The sequence below is a fragment of the Pseudopipra pipra genome, chromosome 6 (assembly GCF_036250125.1).
Source record: "Pseudopipra pipra isolate bDixPip1 chromosome 6, bDixPip1.hap1, whole genome shotgun sequence".
Classification (NCBI taxonomy): Eukaryota; Metazoa; Chordata; class Aves; order Passeriformes; family Pipridae; genus Pseudopipra; species Pseudopipra pipra.
This window is the reverse complement of record NC_087554.1, coordinates 56,538,829-56,554,407: the sequence shown is the minus strand read 5'-3', so window position 1 is coordinate 56,554,407 and position 15,579 is coordinate 56,538,829. Positions and strand designations below refer to the sequence as shown.

The following is a 15,579-nucleotide window of genomic DNA, read 5'->3' as shown; positions in this document are numbered from 1 at the left end:
AAATGATCTTTGGTTCTGTTAATGGCCTTGACCATCACTGGAGATACCTACAGCTGCACCTCATGTGCTGCAACAAACCAGTGAATGGACCATAGGGGAGTTCTTTGGGGATTGGGTAGTAATATTGCAGAGCTCCAGGGCAGTTTTGGGGTTAACAGTGCAGTGCTCCAGGGGAGTTTGGGTGGGGATTAAAGCTTCCTGTCATAAATCAGATCCAGAAATAAGCTCAGGTCACTTACCTTCGCAGGCTCTCCGGATGGCTTCAGCTTTAGGCTGAATCATGTCCAGCACGACGATGGTCTCTTCACAGATCAGCATACACTCAATGCGCAGCTGATAGCTGAGGATGGAGATTGATTCACAGTGTAAAGGAACTGGGATCTTGGCCACCGCAGCAGCCCTCTTCCCACACCACCAGCAAGTCCGTGCCAGCCCACAGCACTGCTGCCCACCACATCCACATCAAACCACTGTCTGTGGGTCGTGGAGGGAGGCGAAGGGCTGCCTCTCGCCCTGAGGGCCAGTGGGGATGTAGGTTCTGCTGACACACTGTGATCAGCAAAGAGAAGACTGACCACTGTGTGAGAGGTGGGCTCCCCCTTCTTGGCACTGCATTTGGCACTGCCTTTCAGTAAGTTATGGAGCCTCCTCGGGCAGATCTGATCTTGCGTCTGGATCAGCTTCTGCTACTTCAGAGGGAGAGGAGGTGCTGGAGCAGGAATAGCCCTCCATCTAGGGCTAACAGGGAAAGGGACAGCTCTAAGGTGGAAAAGGGAATCCACCAGTTATACCCATCAGTGTTGGTCTGTCAGGCTCCTATAAACAGAATTAAATTTCCCAGAGGTAAACCAAGAAAAAGATTGGGCTGAAGTTCATGACCAACATCCTTACCTGGGAATCTGAAGGAGGAGAAGATAAAACTGATCTGCGTTTGCTAGCTTTGATTTCTCTTCTTTGAAGGCCTTCAGGTTTTCTATCTAATGGGAAATAAAGAATTAAGACTGCAGGACTGCACTGTGTGTTCAGCTTTGTGAACCTTTGGTAAGGGTACCATTTTCCTCCTGACCTCATGCTTTTCAGGAAGCAGCTTCAGCAACTGCTTCAGAACCTCAACATCGAACTTGGTCCGGTCCCCATTCCGGATCATGGCAGTCACCTCTTCATTGGAGCTGCAGGAAGGAGGAGAAGAGGCAGCCATCACCCAAAGACCACTCTTCCACTATCACACACTACCAAGACTTTTATCTGTGCAAGCACTCTGTGCTTTCCCTAGTGAGAGTCGCAATAATCCAAAAGGAAAGATACCTCCCCACAATTAAATTAGAATCTGGATCTGGATCCCTGCTATGACCCAAATTTTGCTTCTGGCCCTGGTCAAATGACTCCAGGCCAGAGATGAATCCTGCAACTCACATCCTGTCTCTGGGCACGTTTTTATCTTAAGAGAAAATTTAATTCTTAACTTTTCCATTGGACCTGATTTGAGGAGGGATTTGACTTCCAGATGCATCTCACAGCCTAAGTCACCCTAAGAATCTGTGCCACAACTTTATCTGTAACATGGAGATGTAATGCCTTTGCCAACATATGGGGATGTTGCATGTAAAAACATAACTAAACCTCTAAACTCAGTATTTTAAAGGCAGTGTAGGACCAGCAGGGGAATGTTCAGATCATTCAGTAACATGGACCACCAAAGCACATTGGCTAGAACAGATTTCGTGAGGACCTTCCAGGTACCGCAAAACCTGCTCAAAGTTTTGTCAACTGTCACGAAAACTGGCCATATCTTACCATTTAAACTGCTTCAAAAATATGTTCAAATTGAGACTTTTCTTGGAGTCCAAAAATGTGATCTTCATTAAAGAAAAAGAAGATATCTCACGTTAGATGAGCTGTCTGCAGTGATCTTTACTCAAAAGAATGAGTGGGACCTCCTCACCTCCTTTGGCTCTGCCTTCACTGGGGTGACTGTCTTCTCCTTGGGGGTTGGTTGTGGAAAGCAAAACAGCTGCTCTATGCTGGTGTAGTTGGGCTCTATAGTTTCCTCACTGCTGCTGCTCACCGAAGCCCACATCGAGTGACCCTCTGAAAAAGAGACAAAGTGTTCAGACTGGCTACAGGGACAGCTGAAAACTCCTGGCTCTCGGGGCAAAGTGAGTTGCTAGAAGGGACACTCCTCAGAAGATGAATGAAATAAGAAGGGGTGTATTTACTGCTGGATAAATGGTCATTATTGAGGAGGGGCAATTCCCACACATGGGATCCAAAGGGCCTGAAGGGCAATTCAACTTGGTGCTTCACCCCAAGATGTGCTGGTAAGGGGAGGCAGCACTGGGCACACAGAGGCTGTACAGCCCCATCCCTCTCTGTACAACTGCATCTTCCTTCAGGGTGGGCAAACTGGGTCAGCATAAGAGAGAGCTTGGACATTTCTTTTTTAGTCCCCTAGCTGATGTTATTTTTGCTTCCTTGCATGCTAACTGAGGGACTGGGCACAACCTGGACATTTTCTGACTCTGACCTTCTCCATTTATCATTTTATAATTGAGCTTTCTTGTATAATGCTGGCTATGGGACTGCTTGAATGAATTTCCACTGTACTTTCTTAAAATCTATTTTAAAAACAATCAGCACCCTAACATGCCTCTGGAAGTCTCTACTGAAATAATCCAAATAACTTACTGCTCTTGTGATTGAAAACATGGCTTATTTAGATTTCACCTTTGCCTACTTCTATGCACTGGATGCCTTGCTTGTATAGAACTAAGCTGACATTGCTTGTCCTGGCTTCTTCTCACATTTCATGCTCCTCTTTGGATCCACTAGGAGAGGGAAATGTAACCCAAAAATCAAGAGATATGTGATGTGATCCTCAAATGCACTCTTACTCATGACTTTAATATTCCAAGATACAAGTATAGACCAAGTGGGGAATGAAAGTTTGGGGAACTCAGATCAGAGCCTGTTGAGGACTCAGGCCTAAGGCATGTCATGGTGGATTAGGAAAATATTCCCATCTCCCTTTCTTTTCTTTTAATTTCCAACTATTTTAGTTATAAACAAGCTATCCCAAAGTACTGATTTAGTTGGAATGGTTACTGTATTATACTAGTAGTTTCACGCTACTTTTATTTATTTAAGCTCTGCAGGTCAAAAGTAAAGGAAATCAGGAAAGTTCTGTATCTAAATGGAGTAAACCACATTTGACAAGCTCAAAGATAGTGTTTCCTCCCCTGGGTCACCCCTACAGCAGCTGTGACTTTATGCCACCCACCTCTCACCACGTTGGAGGGCAGCTTCTGCCAGTTCAGCTTCTTCATTCTCAGCGTTGGCGTCTTCACTGCCTTGCGGGGAGGCCGGCCCATGCCAAGAGGGCAGCTGAACTGGGAGGCCACCACAGCTTCTATGTGATCTCCTGCCATGCCAGGCAGGAGGGGTGGAGGGGGTGGAATGCCACCCATGCCAGGCAACGGAGGGGGAGGGGGAGGGATACCACCCATGCCAGGCAATGGTGGTGGAGGAGGTGGGATACCACCCGTGCCAGGCAATGGGGGTGGGGGTGGAGGGATGCCCACCATGCCAGGCAATGGTGGTGGAGGAGGTGGGATACCACCCATACCAGGCAATGGGGGTGGAGGAGGTGGGATACCACCCATGCCAGGCAATGGGGGTGGGGGTGGAGGGATGCCCACCATTCCAGGCAATGGTGGAGGAGGAGGGGGAATACCCTCCATGCCAGGCAGTGGGGGTGGGGGTGGAGGGACACCAGGGAGTGGAGGGGCTGGAGGTGTATTCGTCATCAGGGATGTGGGGTTCATGGCTGCTGTGCCAGAGGGTGGGGGTGGAGGTGCCGGGGGTGGAGGTGCCGGGGTGGAACCAGTGTTGTGTGGAGGGTTAGACATCTCTGGCAAAGCAGAGCAGCCTGTGAACTGGCAGGATGAGATCTTCTTTTCATTGGCAAGTGGCCCTGAGGACGTTGTCGGTGCCTTGGAGGGGTTTGATGATCCCACTGGACTCCGAGCTGCACGTGCACATGGTTCTGGCTCACCCTGGGCGCCTCCAGCTGCACTCCCAGACAGCCGGTTCTCAGCTCGCTTTTGCTTGTTTGGATGTTTCTTGGTAGACAGCAACCTCTCCATGACTTCTTCAACTGTGTTCCCTTGAACTAGAGAAAGGAGTCAGGGTCAGAGAAGGGAACAGGGTTCCAAGGCTGGTTCATGCTATTCAACCCTCACTAAGCAGCAGATCTGGAGCCACAGAGCCCACTCCATGGTGTCACTTTACACAATTACACTTTTGGCTTCCAGGCAATTTCCTTCCCATGCTCCCAGCCCACAAACACTGTTTTGAAAAAGCCTGCCAGCAAGACAAGCCAGTGCCAGTGGCAGCATGCCAATGAGGACAGATTCCCAATGACTCCCATGACCCAAAGCTCAGGGATTAACCATGAAAGCAAGACTGTGAATCCGAAGCCCACTCCTAAACGTGGCCATCCCACATGGATGGAGCTTCACATGAAGACTTGACCCTATACAGGAGGTGTAGCTTTGTCCCAGCTTCTGTTCAGCTCATATCAAGTCCCACAGATTATTTCCAGATTATTTGGGAATGACTTTTGTGGGCTGTGGGTGAGACAAGGTAAAACAAGAGGAATGTGCAAAGCTGGATGGATATGTCATTCTTACTGTCATTTGCAAGCAAAAGGGCTCTGTTCACTACAGCATCCAAGGACTCCCACAGCAGGAGGCTGGACTGATGAGATGGTTCCAAGTGCAGCAGGCTCTGAAGGATGGACAGCAGCTGGACGGAGACTGGAGAGCGGCTCACCTGGAAGACAGGGCAGCTTTCCATCACAGCAAGGCTGGTTCCAAGCAAAGTGGGTTAACTTTGCCATTGTGTGATTTTGCACCCCATGGGAGGGCCTACTTACTTTATTGAAGAGAGATGAAAAGACCTCATGATGATCATTCATGTTTATGCCATCACACATCTTTAATAATTCCTCATCATCTTCTACCTTGAACTCCTCAAATGTATCACACTGGATAAGCAGATCCTCCTCTTCGATGTCTCTGCAATATTACAGCACTCATTTTCACTGGAGAGCCCTTCACTAATTTTCAGATGATTGTTTTTGTTTAAATGGTTTTTATCTCTTTGCCTCTCAGACTCAGCCAGTCAGCATTCGAAGCACCCAACTGTGCCTTATATATAAAGGATCAGATGCCATCAGTGCATCCTTTCTTGAACTGAATATACCTCTTGCTACAGTCAACATATACAAACGAATGGGACTTTTCATGGCATAACCTGGCCCAGTGTATGCTTGCTATGGAATTCTCCTTGGAGCTGTAACAACAGAGTGGCATCACCACCTTTTTGAAACTGGGCCACCTTCTTTCTTCTTTTTTAAAGTCAAGACAAACTGAAAATATTCCAGTGACGTTTCTGTTTGAAAAACTTCCTTCTCTGTTACTCAAAATTGGATTAAAAAAATCCCAGATACTCTAACTTTTTCAACACTCTCGAAACCACTCTGTGTAAGAACTCTACCCTTGCTGCACTATCAAAAGGTCTTCTCTTCCCTGATTTTTATGGTGTTGGATGGAGCAATTCGAGTTACATGGATAACTGCAACTCACATAAAACGCATTCTAGAATTTATCATGGATGTTTCTGACAGAACATAATTTTTAAATTATGTCCAGATATGCACTAGTAAATTGTTTTAGCTGGATGCTTCTGGGACCAACAGCAGCAGTGAAGTGGTTTTGAATACAGTGAGCTGCTCAGTGAGCCCACAGCATTGCTCCAGGCTCAGTCTGGAACACAGCCTCAGTGAGGACATTGCTACTCCATCTGTGCCCAGAGCCTCTGTCTGTGCCATCTGTGCCAACAGCTGTCCCTGTGACACTGTGGCTGGCAAGAGCATCTTGACACTGGCTGAATGCCTTTGGTCCCCCTGTAAGGGGTGCACACAAGAGTGGTCCACTCCACCAGGTGCACTGCACTTCACACAACTGAAGGTTTATAAGTATTAAATTTTCACAGATACCTGACCGTGAATCTCACTTATAAAATAAATGTAACCAGTGATCCTTACCTTAGCTTGTCTAAAACATCCAACAGCTGAAGCCCTGGAAGAACCACAAAAAAAAAAAAAGATATATTTGCATTATGACCCATTTGGTACTGATTTATTATGATCTTTATATAATGTTATGTTTATAAATATGTTTTGCAGAGAGAAAAAAGTGAAAATATCTTCATATGGATCTATCAAAGTGGGTAGGGTCATCTGCTTAATGATGAGACACCTCAATACACATCTGCAGCAACTGTGTGAACCACAATCCCCGTGGAGTTACTGAGGGACACAGGCACTTCTGGGACATGAGTCCAGATTAGATATCTAAAATCCGTCATGGTCCAATGTCCCTTGCTCTACACAGAAAGAAACAGAGCCCAGGCTCACCAGCTCAGATGCTCTCATTACGTGAGGTGTATCTCAACAATGGTAACTAGGATCCCAGGATTCAAACAGTTGGAAAGAATTTCTGAGTCACGGGACAGCTTCTGTGGCTCAACTGAGTAGACACAGAGTGAAGAAACCTCATCAACTGTTACAAGGAGTTGCAACATATGGAAATGTGGCCATATAAGATGGTTGGTTATAGAACTGTTCTGAAGAAGCTCAAGTGATATAGTGTTGCTGGGATTGCAGAAAAAATCAAAGCTATGGGAAAGCAGCAAAGTTAAAAAAATCTGGTGACAGAAAGGTTATTGAGAATAGAGGTCAAAAGAAAGAGGAAAAATTAGTATTTGCAGTTTTGCTCCCCAGACCTGTTCAGGCACCTTGTGGACATATCTGAAATAAAAACTGCTTGATAACTGACTTTCTCCAGAGAAAGTTAGGTGCAACACACATGCTTACCTATGAATTCGTTTCTGATTTGTGTCCTTGTTCTTAGCTCTTCTTTCCCCAGTATGATGGCATTGATAGCACTCAGCAGTGTCACCATGTATGGCACGTTGTCTGTGTTGGAGAGCTCGTTCATTATGATGCTGAATCGATACTGCTGGTTCTTCACACTCTGTTAATAACACAGGTGATATTATGACAAGAGGGCATGGTCAAGACAAGAGGGCATGGTCTTAAGCTGTGCCAGGGGAGGTTTAGGTTAGATATTAGAAAGAATTTCTTTACAGAGAGGGTAATCAGACATTGGAATGGGCTGCCCAGGGAAATGGTGGATTCTCTGTCCCTGGAGGTTTTTAAGAAGAGACTGGATGTGGCATCAGTGCCATGGTCCAGCAACCGCAGCAGTAGTGGATCAAGGGTTGGACTTGATGATCTTGGAGGTCCCTTCCAACCCAACTGATTCTATGATTCTATGATTCTATGACAAGAATAGTCTATATAGACATAAATGTCTATCACTGTGGTACAGGCTCTCAGATAGAATTAGCACCTTAAAACATCAGTTTATCCCACTGTGGACAGGACAGGAAGACACAGGTAAAAGCAGCACTCCTCCATTATGGAGCAGGCTCCAGTTGGCAGAGAAAGTCAGTGAAACATCTCTTGGATCCCTTCATGCTTTCTGATAACTGATGCATATACCTGTGCACTTGGGCAGTGAAACCTGTGAATGTGGCACCATTTATTTTGCTGATCTGGTGGTGCTTTTGGTGCCAGAAAGCACATTGTGGTTGGTAGTCATCCATCCAGACAAGTCACAGACCAGCACCCTAGACTTATGCTGACCAGGACAAATTTCCTACCGTTTTCACCTTATAAATTCCCGCTTCTTTTACTAAAATGATGCAAAATAAACTTCATTCCCACCCTTTTCTGCACGGATCAGAGCTGATCCATACCTCCTGCTCCAACCCAACACTTGCCTTGTAATGGTCCAAGGCATCCAGAGCCAAAGCATGGCCATCTGATGAGTAAATGCACAGTGCAGCCAGGAGCTCAAATATTTGCTTTTTGACCATGACATTAGTTGTGTCAAGTGCTGGAAGAAAAACAGAACAAAACAAAGCAGAATTTAAAATTACAATAATGTTCTGAATCTCAGTGTCTTCTGCTATATGGGTTATGACCAGTGGCAGAAAAAAGACAGAAGGAGGGGACCCACTACATGGAAGATGGGAAGAAAAATATCTCAGTGTCTAGATATCCCATCTCAATAACATTATGTGATAGTAACTTCTAGTGGGAACAGTAAATGCTACAGGTACCCTATTGGCATTTTGGTGCAGCCTGTAGTTGTTCATCTCTTCCATGTCCCAGTGGCATGCTGAAACAGCAGCCAAGATCTCAACAGTGACAATCTCACAATTTAATTCCCATTTTCACATATGGGTGTTTTCTAGAACAGCAGATGAACCATTTTCCTCAATTAATGACTCTTATTTTTAGTGCAGAAGAGACCAATATGCATATCAATTAGACCAATTGTTCTAACCAGTCCCCATGTATTCCCTTTTTCCACTACTCTTTCTCTGTGAGCCCTAGGAGCTGGGAGGGAGTGGATTAGACCATCTTATTTCTCCTTTATTAGTACACAAAGAAGCTCGAACACTGAAAAGCCCAGGATACTTCGCTGTTTTTCACAGCATAAAAAGGCCAGCTCCATATTTCACACAGGTTAAGAAAACGCAGGGTGAAGAGGAAGGAAGGGGACTTCAAAACTGAAGAGGGGAGCAAGACAGCTTTCAGACTAAATGCATTTTAAAAAGATATTAATAAAGGTTTCTGGGTGCAGCTGTGATCTCCGTGGAGCAGCACAGAAGTCATCCTTCTGGCACCAGCACCATCAAGTGCTGTACAAAAAATTCTAGGAGATGCCCTGATGCATTTCATACCTAACGACGAGCCAAGTGAATAGCAAGAGAATGTAAGGGTGTTACCTACCATCTTCTAGAAGGAAGAGATGGAGCAGCACAGAAAACAGGCTCTCTTGAGTCTAAACCATGCCACTTTCCCTCCTCTTTACAAGACTCCAAGCCCTTTCAATTCCTCTCTCTCTGCCCTTGGGGCTCACAAAGCCTGAATAGCAAATGTCTGCTGACAACTGAAGGGTCATACCTGCACACAGCTAAGGCTGGGTTTATCCCCAGCTTTCTCAGTAAACTATGACAGTATTTGTGTGGAAACAGCACTGGGTGGCAAAGGCAATGTGATTTCATGGTAGTATTATTTTAAAGAAGAAAACAATCTCATTAGTCCATTGCGACCAACAATTTTCAACAAGCCTGGTACAGGGCAGAAGGATAAGCAACAGGAAGTCCCCCCACCATGCCATGTGATGAATGAAGCAGGAAGATGTCTTCTCACCTTGGAAGAGTTTTCTGACATAGCCCTCGTTGCTCACAATGTATTCGATGCCTTTGTGGGAGTTCATGACGGCTCGCACGCAGCTAATGCAGGTGAGCTGAAGCAAAGCATCGGATATCCTGGCCACTCCTCGCCCAGACAGCCTGTCCAGGGCTTCCAGAAGGAGGTCCAGCCCACACAGCTCCAGGAACTGGACCATCCAGGCATCGTCGCTGTTCTCCAGACGCTTCTTCAGCCCAGAGTAGTTCACCACCGATGGCATTTGCAGGAGACGGATGCACAGCTCCGGCTCTGCATTTTCCAGGTTGGCCTCTGACTGGTCAGTCTCCTGGGGTCCGAGTTTCTCCTTCAGGGCAGCCCACTTCTTGTGGGCACCTTCCTTTTTGATTGACATCGTGAACAGTTTGTTCTGAAAGAAAAAAAGAAGAGACAAAGTGAGATGTTTGTCTGGACTGAGCATAAACCACCCAGTAGTCCTGCTTTTTCTCCAGTTATCAGGATGTGAAGCCCAACTACAGCAGGTCCCAGCTCTTCAGCATGTAGAGAACACACTGGAACCAGCCCTCTATTGAAGAAACTCAATATATCCCCACCATAAACACACACATTACATTCAGGCTCTGAAAACTCCACGGAGAGACTTTTAGCACATCCAAGCCAGCAAATACAGCTTTAAAACTAGCCAATTTAGGCCAGTCAATAGTCACCACCTATTTTCATGCAGTGAAAGGATAAGGTTGGAAGTGGCATTATCAGTTCTAAACTCCTAATGCCCATTAAACCACTTTAAAATCTCACCGTGCTGGAGAGGCTGTGCAGTTTCTAAGCGTTTGGAATGGGATGGAGAAGTAATTCTGAGCATATCCTGCTCATAAGAGCATCTAATCACCCTGTTCTCTTTTGCTTTTGTTTCTTTTGACTGATGTTGAGGTTAATTTTATAGCACTCACTTAAATCACTTCCTGTCTGCTGTAATAGCAAATATGTTTGCAAACGTGGTGTTTGTGCATGATAATGTGAGAGCCTGACAGGTTGTGAGTGCAGGGACAGCAGAGGGAGGCTGAGAAAACAGCAGAGCACCTTTTTGGAGATGGGCAGTATAGTGGATTTCTGTGGCTGGGTTTTGGTGGTGGGGGGGGCGCTACAGGAGTGGCTTCTGTTAGAAGCTGCTAGAAGCTTCCCCTGTTCCATGGAGCCAATGCCAGACAGCTCCAGGACAGACTTCCTGCCACTGGCCAAGGCCGAGGCAATTAGGAGTGACAGTAACACCTCTGTGATAACATATTTAAGAACAGAAGGTTGTTACACAGAAGAAATTCCAGCCAGGGAAGAGTGTAGTGAGAACACGGGAACAACAAAGTAGACCCCAAGGTCAGTGCAGAAGGAGGGGCAGGAGGTGCTCCAGGCACCAGAGCTGTGGCCCTGCAGCCCCTGGTGCAGACCATGGTGGAGCAGCTGTGCCCCTGCAGCCCATGGAGGACCATCGGGGTGCAGAGACCCATCTGCAGCCCATGGAGGAGCCCATGCTGGAACAGGTGGATGCAGGAAGGAGGCTGTGACCCCATGGGAGGCCCAGGATGGAGTGGGGTCCTGCTGGAGACCTGCAGCCCATGGAGAGGGAAGCCCGTGCTGGAGCAGGTTTTTCCCGGGTAGGACTTGTGGCCCCTGTGGGGGACCCACGTCAGTACAGCTCACCTGTGAAGGACTGCACCCCATGGAGGAGTGACCCACGGGACAGCAGTTTGGGAAGAACTGCTGCCCGAGGGATGGACTCACGCTGGAGAGGTCCATCAAGGACTGTCTCCCGTGGGAGGGACCCCACAGGAGCAGGGGAAGGACTCCTCTCTCTGAGCAGCAGCAGAAACAACAACTGATCATAACCCCCATTCCCTGTCCCCCTGCACCGCTGGGGGGGAGGAGGGAGAACATGGAAGGAGGGGTGGGGGGAAGCTGCTTTTAAAACTGTTTTATTTCTCACTCTTTGGCTCTTATCCTGTTAGTAATAAATATAAGTACCATCCCCACTTTGAGTTTTGTTTTGCCCGTGAAGGTAATCAGTCACTGACCTCTCCCAGTTCTTAGCTCTCATCAGTTCTTAGCTGTTTTTTTTCTCTCTCCTCTGTCCAGTTGCAGAGGGAGAATGAGAGCGGCTTTAGTGGGTACCTGGTATCTGGCCAGGGTCAACCCACTACAGGCTGCAATGGCTCATCTCCCTGGAGGGCATGGCCTGTTCAGCCAGGTTGTTATAGCAGCAAGGAGGGTCAGGAGCTGATTCAGCATAAAGAAACTGTAAAGCCAAGTGTAACTCTTGATGCCAGATTTTATGGTTTTAGGCAGGATTATTATTTTTCAGACCCACAGCGATTAAGTTATACAATGCAAGTCCTTTTCAAAGCTGCATGCAATCGTTTCAAAGCTGAATTGCTCCCAGAGACGACAGTTTGCCCAACAAGAAGGGGATAAACCTGGTGGACCAAAGCCATCTATGGACGCGACTTCTCCTCCCTGCCATGCCCCCAGGACCTCTGTTCCCCTGGGCTGCTAAGCCTGCACAGGGCTCAAAACAACCTGGGGGCCAATTGGTGCCCAAAACTCAGCACTTAGGGGACTGAAGGGATGATGGGAGAGTCTCATTTTTCCTTCCCAGCTCCAGCACAAGGGTTTCTAGCCCTGCAGAGAAAAGGCTGGAAAAATCTAAACTGAGTAATCTCTGGAAGGTTTTATTTGCCAGACAGCCAAGACAAAGGATGGACCATTTACATATGGTTGGAAGTAATCTCATTTTAAAGCCTACCTTGTGATTTTTCCAGGGGACTGCACTGTTGGGAAAGGTCCTGGCTGCTTCCCCACAGCCGAGCCACATGGCTTCTGCTTTACCCAGAAACCCATTTTGGCAGTCACACCTTGGCAAATATACAGCCAAAGGGTTTGCTTGTGTTAGGCATGATATTATAGGCCTAAACATGCCTCTTGGAAAGATGCAAAGCGTGATGGGACAGGATATTTGAACAATTTCCCTGAGAGAAGGTGATGGTGGGACTCTCTGGCAGGGGCACTCAGCTCACAGCATCAAAGTCTGCATTGAGAGGTCAGAGGAGTGGAGGAGTTAGCAGGATATGGCGACAGAAAATCCCTTTAGAGAGCTTTGGAGAAACTCTCTTGCAGAGTTTCCTTTTGCTTCAATGGGAAAGGAGCTGGCCAACTGCCCAGTTGTTCCCTACTCTGTTGGCTGAAAAAAATGATGGCCACAATTGAAAAACATGAAGTTGTGGATATACCATCTGAGAACACACTGTACAGCTGAAAAGTGATAGAAAGACCATAAAAGAAAAAACAACCAACCAACCAAATCCCAAACAACAAACTCTCCTGCCAAAGCACAGGCTTGAGTTTCTAAGATTTGTTATCACTGTCTGCATCCCAGAGCCCTTACTCACCCTTGGTAAAATTCTTATTGGGATTAGTCAACCCCAGTCCCTCCCTTGTACCCAAGCTCAGGTATTTGGGTTAGGCTCGATGCAAAGAAGAAGAAAGATCCTCCCTCCCTGGAGGGAGAGAAGCGAGAGTGCCCTGCCTCAGGTCACTGATGAGGCAGTGTCTGAAACCTCTCACCACAGTGAATTTACGGTCATGGGGCCGGAGAGGTGCTCCTACAGACCTGTCAAATCCTGCTCCATGATGTGTATTGAGCCCAGCCACCCCTTCCCAGTGCCTGGACCTTTGGTGAGGGCAGTGCTGAGGACCATCTGACCTGGGTGCTGGTCAGCCCGAGGGGCTGCAGAAGTGGCTGCCAACTGCAAGCTTCCTCTCTCTTGTGTGACTTCTTTTTTATACTCAGCAAATCACTTTTTAAATTTGAGCATGTCTAAACATTTCTTATCAAATCAGATAACAAAGCAGGCTGGCTTTTTGCTCCCAGGTGTATAAATACTTCACCATACTGTATTTGTATTGTATTATATTGTATCAGCTACAGCAAGTCAGAGAAATTATAATAGCATTACTGACCTGAGGCTTAGCTGATTCCTGAAAATTAAGCTCCACCAGTGCAACAGGAGACAGGAAATACAGACAGAGCATCCTGTTTACCAGCGCATTTGTTCTGAATTATCCTTCTCTCCCACCTGCTCCACACAGATGTGAAGAGATGAGAAACAGAACCAGGCAGGTACCTCTCCAAACAGTCCTAGCTTGTGTTTTTATGCACCAGACTGAAAAAATCGGATTGACTAAATATTCTTCCCCACAGAGAGTGCACACTTTTTGTAGGGAAGAAAAAGAGATGCCTAATGTATCTAACTGTAAAAAGGGAATAAAATAAATAGGAGCTGTACTATATAAATGGAAAGGAAATTAATATGGAGGATAGGAGACAGCAGTACGATTCTGCAGATGGTGTGACAAATCTGTTTACAAACATAGATATGAGTGATATACTATGAATGAAACATCTTTCCATATTTTTCATGAAGCAAAGTGCTGCAAAGATGTTCAGATACATCCTTAAAGGGCTGGTAGTTTCACCTTTTATCTCTGACCACAGGAGCTTATCAGCAGGTAAATGATCTCAGCAGAGTGAGACGGACAATGATTAAAATGGAACACATCTATCTGGCTGGCTCAGAGAGGCCATTTAGACTATGTTGGCTGAGGGAAGGACAGTCCCCTGACACAACCAGGCAAGATGCTCTACTTCAATGCCAGAATACACCTCACCTCTTGCCAGTAGACGGGCATGGGGAGCTTTGCTTTTTGCTGCCCAGGCCATAGAAAAGGATGTGATGGTGGGAGCAATGTCCTCAGACTCTGTGTCCAACCATTCCTGCAGCATCCATTCTCTGCTCTCCCCAGCTGTGTGCTCAGCATGGGTGCTGGGTGTGCTGCTCCCTTGGGCACATCCTGACAGTGCGTCTGTGCTTACTGCTGTGGGGACACCCACAGCCACAGCAAAGAATCATGGAATAGTTTAGGTTGGAAAAGACCTTTAAGGTCATTGAGTCCAACCATTAAGCCACTGTTGCTAAGCCCACCACTAAACCGTGTCCCCAAGTGCCACATCTACGTGTCTTAAATACAACATTCTCCTCATCTCCTTCTCTCCCTCAGAGGTTGGTCAGGCCTGATGGGTAAGGACAACTGAAGAAGCATCAATGTAAAAACATTCTTAATTTTGGAAGATTCCTTTTGGAAACATAAAGGCATCCTAAAGGCTTGCCCTCGTGCTCCCGGCCACAGCAACACTGTGGTTCATGGTGCTGACTTCTTGGATCATTGGGTTTGCAAAGCTGTAATATTCCCTGCATCCATCCAACCCAGTTCATAAAATTTCCTCCTCCTTTCTTTCTGAATCAGGTGCTACCCAGATTGAGTTTTCTGTGCCCCTCTGTCCTTCAAGTCAGCTCCTAGGGAGATGACATCTGTGAGAGATGAATCAGGGCACGTCAATACTTTCTCCATCCTGTGAAGCTGCGGAGAACAGAGCTGCACAGCACACAGTCTAAATTATTGCATGCCTCCAGGACGACATGGATCACAGCAAGGACTGGGGAGGACATGTAAAAAGAGATTTCTCAGGGCAGCTAAGTATAACTGAGTGAAAACAACAGGGAGAAAAACTGCAGATCAAAACTGGTCTGATTTTTTTGGAGCAAACTCGCTGCCTGTGCTAAAGAATGGGGGTGCGTGAGGGGGAACAGTAGCTCCTTGCTGCCCTTCGAAGTCTGGGAGCATCCCTATCCCACATTCTGCCCTCACAGCCCTCTGCAAGGCTGCTGGGGCACATTGCTGGCCCCTGAGAAAAGCTGCTCAGCCCCTCCTTCCTTCCGTGCCTGTTCCTGGCACTCAGGAGCCCGTTCTGCCTGGCTGACTGCTAATGACAGGTTTTGCTTCTGGGTAGTTCCAGCTTTCACTCTGCTGCTGGGAATATGCCGAGCCTTTGTATTTTGCAACATGTCAGACTACTCAGTCACTAAAAAGAAAAAACATCCTGGCTAAATCACTTTCAGAAGTGTGACAGGTTTTCTCCACCTCTCCTTTTGCTTTCATTTGTACTGCTGTGTTTTCCCGTGCAGAGTCGGAACAGCTCGCGTACATACAGACTAACAAAACCATCCTCCCACACACTAAGACTAGCTGGGAGGAACCACATATCTCTATTTTAGAAACCAACCTGAGCCCCTGGTGTTAGCCCATTAGCCTCTGTAGGAAGCTGCAGTGTTCTCAGTCTCCCA

The 15,579-nt window shown here is 46.9% G+C and overlaps 1 protein-coding gene across 6 annotated transcripts in view; it reads right to left on the bottom strand.

Annotated features, from left to right (window-relative positions):
• Window positions 1–15,579, bottom strand: part of INF2 (inverted formin 2) — a 42,335-nt gene that overhangs the window by 12,931 nt on the left and 13,825 nt on the right. For 5 of the 6 annotated variants that reach the window (XM_064659329.1, XM_064659327.1, XM_064659328.1 and 2 more), the window contains exons 2-13: window positions 9,350–9,758; window positions 7,909–8,024; window positions 6,938–7,097; window positions 6,107–6,140; window positions 4,934–5,075; window positions 4,689–4,830; window positions 3,278–4,168; window positions 1,943–2,088; window positions 1,795–1,856; window positions 1,067–1,169; window positions 892–977; window positions 240–340 (exon numbers count right to left, since the gene is read on the bottom strand). In XM_064659329.1, the coding sequence (XP_064515399.1) occupies window positions 240–340; window positions 892–977; window positions 1,067–1,169; window positions 1,795–1,856; window positions 1,943–2,088; window positions 3,278–4,168; window positions 4,689–4,830; window positions 4,934–5,075; window positions 6,107–6,140; window positions 6,938–7,097; window positions 7,909–8,024; window positions 9,350–9,743 (2,377 nt within the window). In that variant the 5' untranslated portion in view covers window positions 9,744–9,758. Of the gene's footprint in view, window positions 1–239; window positions 341–891; window positions 978–1,066; window positions 1,170–1,794; window positions 1,857–1,942; window positions 2,089–3,277; window positions 4,169–4,688; window positions 4,831–4,933; window positions 5,076–6,102; window positions 6,141–6,937; window positions 7,098–7,908; window positions 8,025–9,349; window positions 9,759–15,579 lie in introns of those variants that run through there. The other variant, XM_064659330.1, reaches the window with a different exon arrangement.